General features: G+C 50.1%; 1 protein-coding gene across 8 annotated transcripts in view; it reads right to left on the bottom strand.

Moving 5' to 3' along the window:
- The window catches only part of ACAD10 (acyl-CoA dehydrogenase family member 10), a 47,018-nt gene that overhangs the window by 28,927 nt on the left and 1,605 nt on the right, over nucleotides 1-16,486 (bottom strand). For 7 of the 8 annotated variants that reach the window (XM_062182086.1, XM_062182082.1, XM_062182087.1 and 4 more), the window contains 6 exons: nucleotides 13,895-14,094; nucleotides 10,357-10,505; nucleotides 6,738-6,932; nucleotides 4,160-4,318; nucleotides 1,974-2,136; nucleotides 825-966 (listed from right to left, as the gene is read on the bottom strand). In XM_062182086.1, coding sequence (XP_062038070.1) covers nucleotides 825-966; nucleotides 1,974-2,136; nucleotides 4,160-4,318; nucleotides 6,738-6,932; nucleotides 10,357-10,505; nucleotides 13,895-14,081 — 995 coding nt within the window. In that variant the 5' untranslated portion in view covers nucleotides 14,082-14,094. The remainder of the gene's footprint in view (nucleotides 1-824; nucleotides 967-1,973; nucleotides 2,137-4,159; nucleotides 4,319-6,737; nucleotides 6,933-10,356; nucleotides 10,506-13,894; nucleotides 14,095-16,486) is intronic. The other variant, XM_062182089.1, reaches the window with a different exon arrangement.

The raw sequence follows: 16,486 nt of genomic DNA, 5'->3' as shown, positions 1-16,486 counted from the left end.
CATGTTATTTTCTAGAATAGTTCACATTTACACTGGCATTTTATAAGCAGATCCTATGTCATGTTTCATCTTTAAATGAACACCCTGTTTTTTTTTACAATGGAAATTATGTGCATTTTTGGATATAACTAAATTTTTATTTATTTTCATTTTTAATTTGAAAGGCAGAGAGACCAAGAGAAATCTCTCATTCACTGGTGGACTCTCCAAATGCCTTTAACGGCCAGGGCTGGGCTGGGCCAGGCCAAGGCCAGGAGCTAGGAGCTCAATCCAGGTCTCTCACATGGGTGCAGGGACCCAATGACTTGAGCCACCTCACGCTGCCTCCCACAGTGCACATCAGCAGGAAGCTGGGGTTGGAGGAGGAGCCAGGACTTGAACCCAGGCACTCTGACAGAGACACAGTGTCCCAAGCAGTGTTTTAACCACTGCACCAAACACTGGCCCCTCTTGGATTTTTAAAATTTCATTAGAGCACTTCAGAACTCCCTGGTACTCTGGGAATACTCAGAGAGTTCAGAAGCCAGATGCACGGGAAACAGTTGGGGCCTCAGAGTTTTAGGGTCTTTCACACACCTGCTATTTAGAGGGCCCCTAGATAAGGCTCAGAAGTAGCTGTGGTCTCCTACAGTTTAAGGCACAGAAGAGGGAAGACAACAGCGTTGCTTACACATTCTTATTTGGAAGAACATGGGCTCTCTCACGCAGGTGCACGTTGTCATTTTGAACCCTGCAGGGCCCCTCTGCACGGGGCTGGCTGTCACCCTAGGGCTGAGGTGTGCACTGTCCAGGCTGTGGGGAGCAGACAGCGTGCCGCCATTTACCTGAACTCCCTCTCAATTGCATGGGCAGAGGGCAGGAGTGTCCCTGGGGGTTTCTTCCTCAGGACCAGCTGGTGGCCGTGCAGCCGGATGTAGTAAGTTGGATTGGACTGTCCGTGATCAAACTGGAGGAGTTCCAGGGGACCTGCAAGTTTGCACACAAAGAAAACTCAAAAGCAGACCTGCAGGACCCATTGCATTTGGGACCTAAGAAATCCTCATCTGGCATGCAGCATGAGACGAGCATGTCCACCCCGGCCAGCTGGGTCCACCAACCCATGCTGCCAGTGCATGTGGCAAAGGCCACTCGCTTGACAAGTCCCGTTCTCAGGCCATGCTGGCGTCCGGTTTTGTCCTCCCTGCCAAGTCCTGCTCCGGGAACAGCAGCATGTTGGCTCTCAGCACAGCACAGTCAGGGCAACCCGCCTGGCCATGGGGAACGCTTCAAGCCTCAGGATGAGAAGGGCCCTTGCATGTCACTCACCTGGGCTGGGCCAAGCCACGCCTGACACTGATGTGACAGCTGAAAGGAGCCGTGCAGAGCCCTTCAGGCTGGGCCAGGCCGCTCTCCCATGATGCCATTCCCCACCCTGAAGGCCGGAGTCTATGGCCCCTTGCGGGCTCCTGGCAGAGGTGAACCGAATGCAGCTTTGCAACATGCCCAGACTTCACCTGAGTTGGCCTGGGCGGAGTCTCAGCGACTGAGAGCCCAGCCACTGGAAAACAAGGGAATACGAACTGCACGAATAAAGCCCTTTGTAAGGGTCAAGTGGATGAAGCAGAGCTTTCTTCAACGGCTCCCAGGCACCTGTGTCTCTGCAGATGTAATGTGAAGAAGGAGAGGGTCCTGTGCACCCTGGCAGTTGCCTTCTCAAGCCAGCAGAAACAGACGCCCCGTGTGCGTGCTACAGTTTGTGCCGTGCTCCCCGATGGATGGCAGGGGACGACGGCCCTATGCAGGTGCACGGGGAAGGAGCTCAATGCCTTTGCCAAAGCCAAACTGAAAGCAGCACTCAGATCCGCTGGGCCCCATGGCTGTTGTCCTCACACATAGTCCCTTTGCTTCTGGTGTTTTCCATCAGGGTCAGAGAGTGAGAACCAGGACGGAAGCCTCGCCTCGGAGACAACTGCCAACATACAAACTGCACCCACCTGCTGTGCTCTGGGTCCCCAGTACGTCTTTGAGGTACTTCTCCAAGGGCCCTTTGGGAATCTCCATCGTCTTCCTCACGGGACGAGTGTTCCGGACACCCGGCCGCAGAGGGAAGCCCAGCAGTGTTTCTAACTCCTGCACTGCAGTCTCTGGGTCCCGGACCTGGTTTCAGAGAGAAGGCTGACGAGGACCACCAGCCACCCTGCCTTCTCTGCGCTGGTTCTCCATGAGGGTACTTGCTGGGTTTTGGCTTCTGGTTTTTGTTTTTATTTATTAGAGAGGTAGCATTATAGACAGTGAGAGAGAGAGACAGAAAGAGAGGTCTTCCATCTGCTGGTTCACCCCTCAAATGGCTGCAACGGCCGGAGCTGTGCTGATCCGAAGCCAGGAGCCAGGAGCTTCTTCTGGCTCTCTCACACAAGTACAGGGGCTCAAAGACCTGGGCCATCTTCTACTACTTTCCCTGGCCACAGCAGAGGGCTGGATCAGAAGAGGAGCAGCTGGGACTAGAACCAGTGCCCATATGGGATGCCGGTGCCGCAGCTGGAGGGTTAACATACTACACCACAGCGCTGGCCCTTTTTTTGTTTTTTAAAGATTTATTTATTTAAAAGGTAACGAAACAGTGAGAGAGATATCTTCCATCTGCTGACTCATTCCCCAAATTACCACATGGCCAAGGCCAGGTCAGGCTGAGTGAGGAGCCCAGAACTTCATCTGGGTCTCCCATGTGTGTGGCAGGGACCCACGTAGTTAGGCTATCCTTTGCTGCTTTCCTAGGCATGTTAGCAGGGAGCTGGATCAGAAGCAGAGCAGCCCAGATGAGCACCAGTGCTCAGAAGTGGCATGCTGGCATCGCAGGCAGTGGCCTGACCTGTGCCACACATGGGTCCCAGCGAGCTCCGTCTTTAGAAGGCAGCGTCTAAGGAGCCAGTTCCCTGAGGAAGGGCCGGAGCAAGGATGTTCAGCTAAGGAGGAAGCAGTAGGATGAGATCCCCCTCCTTCAATCTCTAACCACGCTGAGCGGGAAAGTGTGCTGGTGCGGGCTCCACGGCACACTCTCATGCACAGGGGCGCCTATGCTGCAGTGTGGGCTCTGTCCCTATAGGCCCTCAGCTCAGTAATGAAAACCCCAACAAAGGAACCCCCGCACAGGGCTTCCTGGGCCGCACAGCCATGGCCCGGGGTGGCCTGGGCCGCTGTAGCTGCTGGTCACCGGAACAGCAGCATCAGGACAGGCTGGAGGGCGCCCCTATGCCCTGGGCTGCCACTCACCTGCTTGTGGGTCTCTTTTCTCTAAATGCCTTCTTACTATGTGTTTGTCTAGCCTTTCGTAGAAAATACAACCTGTAGCTAGTCACATATGTTTCACAGTTCATAGAAAATGACCATGGAAACTTGGAGGGCAGTCACTAAGGAAAGCTACAATGATGAATGTAAAAAAGACTGCGCAGAGGGGCCAGCATTGTGGTGTAGCAGGTGAAGCTGCCGCCTGTGACGCCGGCATCCCAGTTCGCGTCCTGACTGCTCTACTTCCCATCCAGCTCGCTGCTAATGGCTGCTAATGGAAAAGCAGCAAAAGATGGCCCAAGTCCTGGCCGGCGTCCTGGCTCACTAGGCTAATCCTCCGCCTGCAGTGCTGGCACACTGGGTTCTAGTCCCGGTTGCTCCTCTTCCAGTCCAGCTCTCTGCTCTGGCCCGGGAAGGCAGTGGAGGATGGCCCAAGTCCTTGGGCCCTGCACCCCATGGGAGACCAGGAGAAGCACCTGGCTCCTGGCTTCGGATCAGCCACGGTGCGCTAGCCGTAGCAGCCAGTTGGGGGGTGAACAAACAGTAAAGGAAGACCTTTCTCTCTCTCTCTCTCTTTCTCTCTCTCACTGTCCAAAAAAAAAAAAAAAAAAAAAGATGGCCCAAGTCTTTGGGCCACCGTACCCAGCTCTGGCTGTTATAGCCATTTGGAGAGCAAACCAGTGGATGAAAGATCGATCTCTCTCTCTCTCCCTTCCCCTTCCCTCCCTCTCTTCCCCTTCCTCTCCCCTCCCTCTCTCTCCCTCCTCTTCCCCCTCTGTAAGTCTGCCTTTCAAATAAATAAATAAATAAATAAATAAATCTAAAAAACAAAACAAAAAATACTGCATAGAAATGGTTGTATTAATGTCTGGCACAAAAAACAGTGACTTGTTACCTTGATGGTGTGGATTCCAAGGCTGGCCGCTGCTTTTAGATTTTGTCCAAGATCGTCAAGGAAGATGGACTCGGAGGGCTGCAGGCCCAGCCTCTGCAAGCACAGCCGGTAGATCCTAGGGTCTGGCTTACAGATGCCCTCCTGGCAGGATTCCACGACCTGCGGGCGGGGCGGGCGTGAGCCTGGAGCTCCCACACACTCTCTGCGCAGGCACACTGCTGTGGTTTTGGAAGGAAGACAGCTGAAATTTGCTGTCACAGGTAACGGTGAGAGTATCATGATATAACATGATGGTGCCTGCTTATGCTGAGTGACAGGGAAATACTAGGTTACAACCTGGGGCCAAGCTCAGGAAACCAGAGTTCTGGTTCAGACACTGTGACGTGTGCCAACAGCCAAGACACAAAAGGCCTCAGTTTCACCATCAGTAAAATGGGAATAATAACAGCCATCTTATCTATTGGAGTGGTTGTGGGGAAACTTGAGTGAGCTCCAAAAAGACAGAGCGTTTTGCTAATCCCATGTGTTGTGGTCACACAGAGCAGAAGCAAGACAGCATTTTAGCTCTACAGAAAGAAGGCCCTGTTTAGTGTCACAAAATAAACTCAACCTTGATGTTTATTGCAGAGGTTAAACAATGAACTGTCAATACAGATAAATCCCCTGGGATGGCTCACACCTCTAGGACCACCAAATTCCTTTCATGCTCACAGAGTCCTGTACCTGACAGCCTCATGTGATCTGGAACCAGGGGGCTGGGGAGGTTAAAACTCCATAAAAGCTGTCTTGGCGTCAGGCTATCTCTAATCTAGAGCCCACTAAAAGTCCTCTGACACTGTCCCCGGGGCTTAATCACCTATAAACTGGGTCCAAGCCCGTCATATATACCAGTAACCAGTACCCTCTGCACTGCCCTTAGAACGAAATCTCTGACTCACCCTGAATGATCCAAGCTCTCCAACGCCAAGGACAAAAGCAAGGGCCCCTCCCACCACTCCACACTTGCATTCTGGGTTGGGTAGGGACTGCTCTGCCAGGGAAATAAATGTCCTGAACCAACTGCACCTTTCTCCTTACCCTTCCTGGTCTGCTAAGACCTGGGATATGCTAGAAGAAGACAAAGAAGGTCCCTAAAGAGAAAGGGACGGCTCAGACCCCTTCCGTGGTTGAGGCTAGCGATGGGAAGGGGCGGGAACTGGGGGAATGGGCCCCAGAACCGCCTGTAGACAGCTCCCCTCCCCAGGTAAGTTATGTTGCAGGGCTGTGGAGAGGCAGGATGTGCTTGATAAGACCCCTGGCCACCTCCTGCTATTCTAGTTTGCACAGTATGGCATGAGCCTGTTAGTTTCTATCACTTTGTTGGCCAACCAGGAACTGTAGGAGCAAGGCCAGCATTTGTCCAAATAGGTATGAGATAAAAACAGTCTTGGTTTATCAGGGACCTGCCAGAGGTCACGAGACAAGAGAGAATCACAGACGGTCCGCAGGCCCCTTGCTGCCTCGCGGGAGCTCGCCCTACCGGCACAGCAGGAGCAGGTCCACTGTGGCGCTGTCCCTAAATTCACATGGCCAGGCCTCTACGCTCCAGACTGCTCAAGGGAAACCTCCTGGACAAACTCCAAGGTGACAGTGGAGGGCAGGCAGAAGTGGACACCTCTACTTGAACCTAGTGGTCCAACTAGGGGCACACACATAAGCACAGACTGAGGACTACGGAGGCAGGGAACACACCACTTTCTGGAGCGAAACCAAACTACTGTCCCATGGATGCAGAGACACAGAAAGGGGCTCTGTTACTAAAACGTCCAGCATTCAGGTTGTCATGGGCATTTCGCCTAGTGTGTCCAAGGCTCTACCATGGCTCTCGCTCCATCCAGGGAGAGGTTTCCCATCTGCCTGGAACAATGCGGCGGGGAAGGCTCCTCGTGACTCATGCAATTCTGGACGGGCCCGGAAGCCCCCTGCCCAGCTGGGCCTTGCAGGCCCTGAGGAACTCATCACTGCTCTGAGATGCGAGACACAGGGACACATTTTAGAAGTCAAGATGGTGACCTGGGTGTTGAAGCTGGTGTGCTCACATGCAGCACGTCGTGCAGTGCAGCAGGGAAGTAGGTCAGGCTCAGGGACAACACTGGTCTAGGAATGATATGGCAGAAATAATGAATGGAGGGCCCCATAGATGCTCTTAAAAGAGAAAAGGTCAGAGAACCCATTAAGAAGCGAGGCCAGGGGTGGGCACTGTGGCACAGCAGGCCAAACTACAACTTGGGACACGCACATCCCGTATCAGCGTACCTGCTCTGAGTTCCAACCACTCCACACTACCAGCTTCCTACTCTGTCTCTCCTTCTCTCTGCCTTTCAAATCAATAAACAAATAATTAAATCTTCAGATGAAAAGATAGGGGGCTGATGGAGGTGCTTGTGCTATGTGAAAATTAAGGTTGAACTTGGGAATGTATGGGGGTCTCTAAAGCTGGAGTTTCAATCAGTTACCAGTCCCATGCAGGATTTGATGGGACATCCTGGAGCAATCCCACAGAGCCCGTGTTAGTGCTTCTGCATCACCTCAAGCTTACCACATCAAACTGATTCCGGTCCAGGGGAAAAAAGCTTTTCCCATCGGGAAGATAAAAATTGTTGCTCAGGACTGCGGTTTGAAGGCCTCTAGCCCGGATCTGAGCGATGGCCTCAGTCATAACTGGGAACTGCTTTGCCACCCGCTCGCTGGTCAGCAGAGAGAAAAACGAGGCCACAGGTACCGAAGCCTTTGCCTAAGAACAGGGAGGGGAGAGCAGTCACTGAGAGTGAGAGACAGGGCTGGGGTCTGGTGTAGCACCTAAGTGCCCTCTTGGGACACCTGCAAGCCATGTCAGAGTGCCTGGTTCAAATCCTGGCTCTTCTGCTTCCCATCCAGCTCTCTGCTAGTACACCACCCTGGGAGGCAGCACTAATGGCTCAAGCACTTAGGTCCCCACCACCCACATGGAAGACCTGGAGGGAGTTCCAGGCTCCTCATTTTGGCCTGGTCCAATCCTGTAGGCATTTGGAGAGAGAAACAACAGAGGCAAGGGAGCTGTCTCTGCCTTTCAAATGAAAATGAAAAGAGTGAGAACTACTCATAGCCAACGGAATAACACTGGTCCCTGGCTTCCCACGGCCATCTGGGTGGAAGAGTCCTGGCCACTGCCGCCCAAAGGAGCTGTCTCTCAACGCCTGTGCTGACTCTGCGTGTGAACCTGAAATAGTGACTTCGAGTTCCCATCAGAGAGCGAGCTAATGCTGCATATCCATCTTGTGGTAAATGAGTTCCTGATCCCACTCATGGATTGATCATATTTTAAAAATCAGAACACTGCAGGATACGGTAAACAATAAAAGCGTAGGCAGGCAGATGTCACTTGACTTTTAATGATCCAGAAAGCACTTAATGATTTTGTAGTGCCTCAGCAGCACCGTTATGAATTTTAGTTTCTCATCAATTTTCTTTTGTTTTACATTCAATATGTGTGGTTATCAAACCGTTTATGTTTGTTTATTTATCTATTTGAAAGGCAGACTGCAGAGACAGAGATCCTCCATCTGCTGCTTCACAGCTGGGGTGGGCCAGGCTGAAGCAGGAAGCAGGAATCCGTCTGGGTCCCCCCGTGTGTGGCAGGGGCTTAGTACTTGAGTCATCACCTCCTCCTGCCTCCCATAGTGCACACTGGGAAGACGCTGGATTAGAAATGCAGGCAGATTGGCCGGCGCCGTGGCTTAACAGGCTAATCCTCCACCTTGCGGCGCCGGCACACCAGGTTCTAGTCCCGGTTGGGGCGCCAGATTCTATCCTGGTTGCCCCTCTTCCAGGCCAGCTCTCCGCTGCGGCCCAGGAGTGCAGTGGAGGATGGCCCAAGTCCTTGGGCCCTGTACCCCCATGGGAGACCAGGAGAAGCACCTGGCTCCTGACTTCGGATCAGCGTGATGCGCCGGCCGCAGCGGCCATTGGAGGGTGAACCAACGGCAAAAAGGAAGACCTTTCTCTCTGTCTCTCTCTCTCACTATCCACTCTGCCTGTCAAAAAAAAAAAAAAAAAAAAAAAAAAGAAAGAAATGCAGGCAGATCTCAAACCGGGCACTCCAGTGTGGGATGAGGCACCCCAAGCAATGGCTTGATCTGCTGAGCACAACTCCTCCACCCTAGATAGGTTTTCAATACTCTTATTTGATCATGTTTCAAAACATGCGAAGGCAAGTCTACTGTTTTATATGAACACACACACATACATATATATAAACTTACACACAATCATTCACATAAACACATATATATATAAATATGTACATATATACACAAACATATATAAACACAGACACACAAAATATAAACACACATACATACATATATACACGTATTTTATCACAGCATAGCTTGAAACAATGCACAGCACAGAAAAAATATTCAATATTATTATTCCTTTTATTATATATAAAATATATATGTACATTTTATCATAGATTAACTGAATATAATTAACAAATCATACAGTTCACCTATTTGAGGTGTACTGTTCAATGGTAAAGTCACAAAGTTTTGCAACCATCACCACAATCAATTTTAGAAACTTTTCTTGTTACTCTAAAGAGAAACTCGCACTCGTCAGCAGTCACTCTGCCTTCCCCTCTCATACCCCAGACATAGAAAACCATGAACCTCCTTTCTGTCTCTATAGATCTGCCTACTCTGGACATTGCACACAAATGGAATCAGACAATACGTGGTCCTTTTTGACTAGTTTCTTTCACTTAGCATAATGTTTTAACGTTTCCGTTGCTATTTTCTATGTGGAAAATAACATAAAATTTATAGTTCAACCATTTGCGGTGTACAAACTCAGCAGTACTAAGCAGTCACATCGTTGTGCAGCCATCACTGCCACCCATCCATGCACCTTCTCTTAAAATTCCAATTATATTTTAATAGAATGAGAGTTACGAGTTAGTATAAGGAATATGAAATGCTGCATGGCGCAGAGAAAATGTTCAATATTATTATTCCTTTAAGTAAGTTTTTAAAAATATTTTTATTCATTTGAGTGAGAGAGAGAGACAGCAAGCTCCCATCTGCTGGTTCACTCTACAAATGACCAACGACAATGGTCCTAGGCTGGGGCCAACAGGAGGAGCCAAGAACCCAATCCAGCTCTCCTGCGTGAGTGGCAGGAACCCAGCTACTGGAGCCAGCACCACTGCCTCCCAGGGTCTCCATCAGCAGGAATCGAGTCAGGACTACAGCCAAGTGTTGAACTTAGGGGCTCTAATAGGGGCGACAGGCGTCTTAACCACTAAGCCACATGCCCACTCCCAAGAAAGATTCTGCCAAAGCCAGAAGCATTTGGTTCCTGGAGAGGCTTAATGAAGAATATTTTTAGTTTTTAAAAATATTATTTTATTTGAAAGGCGGTTACAGAGAGAGGAGGAGAGACAGAGAAATCCTCCATCCACTGGTTTACTCCCCAAATGGCCACAATGGCTAGGGCTGGGCCAGACCAAAGACAGGAGCCAGGAGCTTCTTCTGGGTCCCCCACTTCTTGGGCCTGCTTGTAGGGCTTCCCCAGGTACATGAGCAGGGAGCTGGACTGCAAGTAGAGCAGCTGGAGGACATGAGCACTGCAGGTGGTGGCTTAACCCACCAAACCACAGTGCTCACCTCATAATATTTTTACTTCTTATACAAGTTAAAGTTGAATACCTAGGAGTGGAAAAAAATTGCTTAGGGGCTGATGTTCTGGTGCAGTGAGTTAAGCCATTGTCTGCAATGCTGGTATCCCACACGGTGATGGTTCAAGCCCCAGCTGTTCCACTTCCAATCCATCTACCTGCTAATGTACCTGAGAAAGCCCCAGAAGAAGACCCAAGTGTTTGGGCCCCTGTATCCATGTGGGGGACCCAGAAGAAGCTCCTGGCTTCGGTCTGGTCCAGTCCCAGCCATTGTGGCCATTTGGGGAGTGACCCAGTGGATGCAGGATCTTACTGTCTCTCCCCTTCTCTCTCTGTAACTCTGCCTTTTAGATACATACATAATTTTTTTAAAAATAGCTTAGAAACACATAATGGATTAAGTTTTCACTTTATGTTCAGTCTAACTAACTTAGGATGCATGTTGCGACCACTACTGAAGGCAAAGGGATTCAGAAGCGGAGGAAGGTTTATCACTCACCATTTCAGAGCAGCAGTTCCCAAATTCTTGTAAGAAATCCTCTCTCGTTGTCTCTCCTCTCATGAATCTCATCCAGGGCCCGCTTTCACCACCTCTGACCAAGGCCTTCAGTACCGTTCCAGAAGGGATACGGTTCTGAACCTCCCATTCTGTAGGAAGTAAAACAGACAATGGGTGAGGATGGGGGAGCTCAGGGGAACGGCCGCGCCGATTCCCGGGGAATTACCATGGCGCCGGGGTGGGTGACGTGGGGACCTTGAAGAAATTCATGAAAGGCCAGCTCTCAACCTCAGATTCCCCAAGGAAGAACAACGTGCATGAGATGGCTCTGGACGCCGAGCAATGCATCTTCTCCCTGGGTCTCTCGTCATGAGGGAGACGCAGGAGGAAATAAGCCAGACGCTGGCAGCACCCCAAATCCAGCTCTTCCTCTACGGCACTGCAGCTGGCAACTCTGAAACACCTGTTGACAGTGCTCTCGCTGTGCGACTGAGAAGAAAACTTCTTTTCTTTGTAAAGAATTATTTGTTTTTGAAAGGCAGAGACAGACAGGGGAGGGCTGGGCGAGGAGAGGCAGGCAATGGCCACAGTGACTGGGGCTAGGCCAAGCAGAGGACAGGAGTCAGAAATTCCATCTGGGTCTCCCACTTGGGTGAGAGAGGCCAAAGCACTTGGGCCATCTTCTGCTGCTTTCCCAGGCATATTAGCAGGGAAGTAGGTCAGAAGTGGAGCAGCTGGGACTCGAACTGGTGTTCTGATATGGGATGCTGGCATCACAGGTGGCAGCTTAAACTGCTGTGCCTCAACACCAGCCCCAGAAAGAAAATTTCTATTCATGAAAAGTTAGGGCAGTAGATGGAGCAGAATTTGTATGATACTTGGAGCATCTGAACAGGATTATATTTTTCCTATACAAGGTTGTTTCTCTTTTTGTAATATAACTGCTGAGGACAACACACATACACACACACACACACACGCCTGCATATGCGTATACACATATATATTATATATAACATATATACAGAGCATTCATAATTATACAATATAATTTACCTAAGATATACTACTTGTGCATTTTACACGTCTTTTATTTTGACATGAAAATATTTTTGTTGTTTTTCTGATAAAGTGGTGCCTGTGCACTAAAAATATTTCAAAGAAAGTAAAATGACAAGCAATCCCACTTCTCAGAAATAACCAAGGTTAACAACCTAGTGCACTGAGATCGGCACCGTGGCTCAGTAGGTTAATCTTCCACCTGAGGCGCCGGCATCCCATACAGGTGGTGGTTCTAGTCCTGGCTGCTTCTCTTCCAATCCAGCTCTCTGCTGTGGCCTGGGAAAGCAGTGGAAGATGGCCCAAGTCCTTGGGCCCCTGCACCACATGAGAGACTGGGAAAAAGCACCTGGCTCCCGGCTTCGGATCGGTGCAGCTCCAGCCATTGCAGCTATTTGGGGAGTGAACCAATGGAAGGAAGACCTTTCTCTCTGCCTCTCTCTGACTGTAACTCTACCTCTCAAATAAACAAATAAAATCTTTTTTTTTTTTAATTTTTTTTGACAGGCAGAGTGGACAGTGAGAGAGAGAGAGAAAGGTCTTCCTTTGCCATTGGTTCACCCTCCAATGGCTGCCGTGGCCGGTGTGCTGTGGCCGGCGCATCGCATCGATCCAAAGCCAGGAGCCAGGTGCTTCTCCTGGTCTCCCATGGGGTGCAGGGCCCAAGGACTTGGGCCATCCTCCACTGCACTCCTGGGCCACAGCAGAGAGCTGGCCTGGAAGAGGGGCAACCGGGACAGAATCCGGCGCCCCAACCGGGACTAGAACCCAGTGTGCCAGTGCCGCAGGCGGAGGATTAGCCTATTGAACCACGGCGCCTGCCACAAATAAAATCTTAAAAAAAAAAAAAAAAAAAACCTGGTACATGGTCTTTGAGACTAGAAAGACATTTAAAACTCACTCCACGGGTGGGCACTGGACACAGTGGTTATGATACCACTCAGGATGCCTGCAGCTGATATCCAGTGCCTAGTTGAAGACCTGGCTACTCGGCTCCTGATCCAACTTCCTGCTGACAGCACACCCCAGGAGGCAGCAGATGACGGCTCAAGTACTTGGGTCCTCGCCAGCCGTGTAGGAGACCTGGATGGAATTCCTGGCTCCTGGCTTTGGCCTGGCTCAGACCCAGCTGTTGTGGGCATTTGAGGAGTGAACCAGGAGATGGAAATCTCTTTCTCTTTCTCTCTGCCTTTAGAATAAATAAATTAAAACTCAAAAAAAAAAAAAAAAACACTTCTTTAATTTTGGAGCAAATCTAACATGTGTAGCCTTTTTGATGGTCCCTGAGTTGGCGAGTATGTAAGAAACTGGCACTCCCATCCGCTGCAGACGGCAGCCTAAACAATTACAACCTCTACGGAGAGCAATTTGGCACCTTCTGTCAAAATCTTAGATGCATATGTATTTGACACAGTAATTTCACTTCCAGGAATTTCTTCCACAGATAGAAAGTAAGCAAAGATTAGATACAAGGCTTTTTGTGCAGCACTGCTTGTAATAAAAGGACTAGAACATTAAATGTATACAAGAGCTGGGGGTGGGTGCGCGGCACAGCTGGTTAAGCCACCACTTGGGACGCCCACATCCCCTCCCATACCGGAGTGCCTGGGTGTGAGTCCCGGCTCTGCTCTCCATTCTACCTTCCTGCCAATGTGCGCCCTGGGAGGCAGCAGATGAAGGTTTAAGTACTTGAATCCTTGCTGCCCATGTGGGAGACCTAAACGGAGTTTCTGGCTCCTGGCTTCAACCTGGCCCAGCTCGGGCCATTACGGGCAGCTGGGGAATGAATCAGCAGATGGGAGATCGCTGTCTGCCTGTGTCTTTCTTTCTTACTATCTCTCTGCCTTTCAAATAAATCCTACAAATAAATAAATCATAATTTTTAAAAATGAAAACTTAGCATGAGCATTTGGCCTAACAATTAAGATGCTGATGCTGGTTCACAGGGTAGCAGGTTAAGCTGCTGCCTGTGACACCGGCATCCCATGTGGATACCACTTTGTGTCCCAGCTGCCCCACTTCCAACCCAGCTCCCTGCTAATGGCTTGGGAAAAGCAACAGATGATGGTCCAAGTGCTATGAGCCCTTGCTACCCATGTGGGAGACCCAGAAGAAGCTCCTGCCTCCTGTCTTCAGCCTGGCTCAGCCCTGGCTGTTTCAGCCATCTGGGGAATAAACCAGCAGAGACAGAGAGCCAGGATCCAGGAGCTTCTTCTGGGTCTCCCACATGGGTGCAGGGGCCCAAGCACTTGGACCATCTTCCACTGCTTTCCCAGGCCATAAGTAGAGAGCTGGACTGGAAGAGGTACAGCTGGGACATGAACCAGAGCCCACATGGGATGCCGGTGCTGCAGGCGGTCGCTTAGCCTACTACACCACAGCGCCAGTCCCAGCTTTTCTAACTTTTTAAACCACTCTCCACTCTCTCCCCCGCCTCCCATCCCCAAGACCCGAAAAGTAAACAGGACGCAGAACTCACCTGCAGCCACTGTCCCTGGCGAAGGAATGAGAACTCCGCCCATGTCAAAAATCATGGCTTTGTAGGCGCTCCCTCTGGAATGTGTCCATCGCCAGGCTCCCCGGTGCCCGCACTGGATGCAGTTCAGGAAGGCTGCCCTCCAAGCCCACGGGCGGATCGGGAACTGCAGAAGCCTCCGCGTGCACATGGTGAGGCCGAGGCTGCGCAGGAAGAAGGCACAGGTCACAGTCTGTCTGACCTGTGCGTCTCTCCAGCTGACCTCAGCATCTCTCCCTCCCTGACTGCTGGAGCTAGACAGCTGGGATGCACCCCGACTTTCCATAATCTCAACCCAGCTGCACCGACTCCAGCTGCGTGTGCTGTCAGTTCTTCCTCCTGGAAATCTCCACGTGCCTCTCTCCATTCCTAAGCAGTCTCTTGTCTCTTTGGAAACCTCCCTTCGTTGGCCACCGTCCTACTCCTTCTTTTTTTTTTTGACAGGCAGAGTTAGACAGTGAGAGAGATAGACACAGAGAGAAAGGTCTTCCTTCCATTGGTTTACTCCCAAAGTGGCCGCTACGGCTGGTGCATTGCGGCCGGTGCGTGCCGATCCGAAGCCAGGAGCCAGGTGCTTCCTCCTGGTCTCCCATGCAGGTACAGGGCCCAAGGACCTGGGCCATCCTCCACTGCACTCCCAGGCCACAGCAGAGAGCTGGACTGGAAGAGGAGCAACTGGACAGAACCTGGCACCCCAATCGGGACTAGAACCCAGGGTGCCAGCGCCGCAGGCAGAGGATTAGCCTAGTGAGCCGCGGCGCTGGCCCACTGTTCTTTCAAAACTGCAGATCTGGGGCAGGTGCTGGGCACAGTGGTTACGACACTGCTTGGGATGCCTGCAGCCACACTGGAGTGCTTGGTTGGAGTCCCAGCTCCATTTTTGATAATAGGTTCCTTAATATGCATCCTGGGGGGCTGGCGCTGTAGCAGGTAAAGCCACTGCCTACAGCGCCTGCATCCCATATGGGCACCGGTTCAAGTCCCGGCTGCTCTACTTCCAATCTAGCTCTCCGCTATGTCCTAGGAAAGCAGCAGAAGATGGCCCAAGTGCTTGGGACTCTGTATCCACGTGGGAGACTCAGAAGAAGTTCCTGGCTCCTGGCTTCGGATAGGCCCAGCTCTGGTCGTTGTGGCAATTTGGGGAGTAAACCAGCAGTTGGAAGATCGATCTGTCTCTCTGCCTTTACTTCTCTGTGACTCTGCCTTTCAAATAAATAAACCTTTAAAAAAAAAATGCACCCTAGAAGGCAGCAGGTGATGGTTCAAGTACTTGAGTCCCTTCCCCCATGGAGAGAAACGAGATTAAATTCTGGGCTTCTAGCTTTGACCTGGTCCAGCCCCAGCTGCTGAGGGTGTTTGGGGGAGTGAACCAGGATATGGATGATCTCTTTCTCTCTCTACCTCTCCTTCTCTCTGTGTGTAACTCTGACTTTCAAATAAATAAATAAATAAATGTTTAACAAAACAAAACAAAAACCTTTAATGGTTGTCAGTGCCCTCAAGGTAAACTCTCAGCTCCTTAACCTAGCTGTCCATTACCCCTTTTCTAAACTTTCAAACCGTCCAAGAAAAAAAAAATACAGACATGCACGTGTATATTCTATTTACATGTGTATAGACATGCATATATATACATGTAGACATTGTGTACAGTGATAATCCAAATATGGGAAAACATTAATGGTCAGCCTAGGTGAAAGGTGTCAGATCATTGTACTGTTTTCAACTTCCCTATAGGTTTAAAATTAAAAGCGCTAGGGAAAAAAAATGAAATAATTAAAGCAGATTCTATTTTTCACATGAAAATCTTTAAGCTTTTAAATGTGGTTTCTATAGTTAAAAAGCTTTCTGAGGATCAAGACAGACCAAATCCGATTGGCAAGACAGCCTACGACGTTATGGGTGTCACTTCAGATCTGCTGTGAAGACAGCAAACCAGACATGCGTCTAAAGAAAGAAATCTTAGCAATAAGTCTTGAAAATATGAAATGTGGGGACCGGCGCTGTGGTGCAACAGGTTAATGCCCTGGCCTTGAAGCTCCGGCATCCCATATGGGCGCGGTTCGAGACCTGGCTGCTCCACATCCAATCCAGCTCTCTGTTATGGCCTGGGAAAGCAGTAGAAGATGGCCCAAGTCCTTGGGCCCCTACACCCCCATGGGAGATCTGGAGGAAGCTCCTAGCTCCTGGCTTCGGATTGGCACAGTTTCAGCCGTTGCAGCCCTCTGGAGAGTGAACCAGTGGATGGAAGACCTCTCTCTCTCTCTCTGCCTCTCCTCTCTGTGTAATTCTGACTTTCAAATAAATGAATAAATCTTTAAAAAAATAAAATAATGGAATGTGCCTCTGAGGTCATTTGCTGAATTGGGGAGTAAATTTTGAAGTAAAAACTTGGAGGTTGATTTGCATTTTCAGTTTACTTACTATTCGTTCCCACACCAAGGTCGACATTTACATGACACACAAGGAAATCACGTACAGGCTCGTAAAGGCATCACCACATTTGTAAGAGGGCTCAACGAGACGATCAGTGTGCTTGGAGCCTGTCAGGGCACG

The sequence above is a fragment of the Lepus europaeus genome, chromosome 23 (assembly GCF_033115175.1).
Source record: "Lepus europaeus isolate LE1 chromosome 23, mLepTim1.pri, whole genome shotgun sequence".
Classification (NCBI taxonomy): domain Eukaryota; kingdom Metazoa; phylum Chordata; class Mammalia; order Lagomorpha; family Leporidae; genus Lepus; species Lepus europaeus.
Note: the sequence above shows the minus strand (reverse complement) of the source record. Positions and strands in the feature narration are given on the sequence as shown.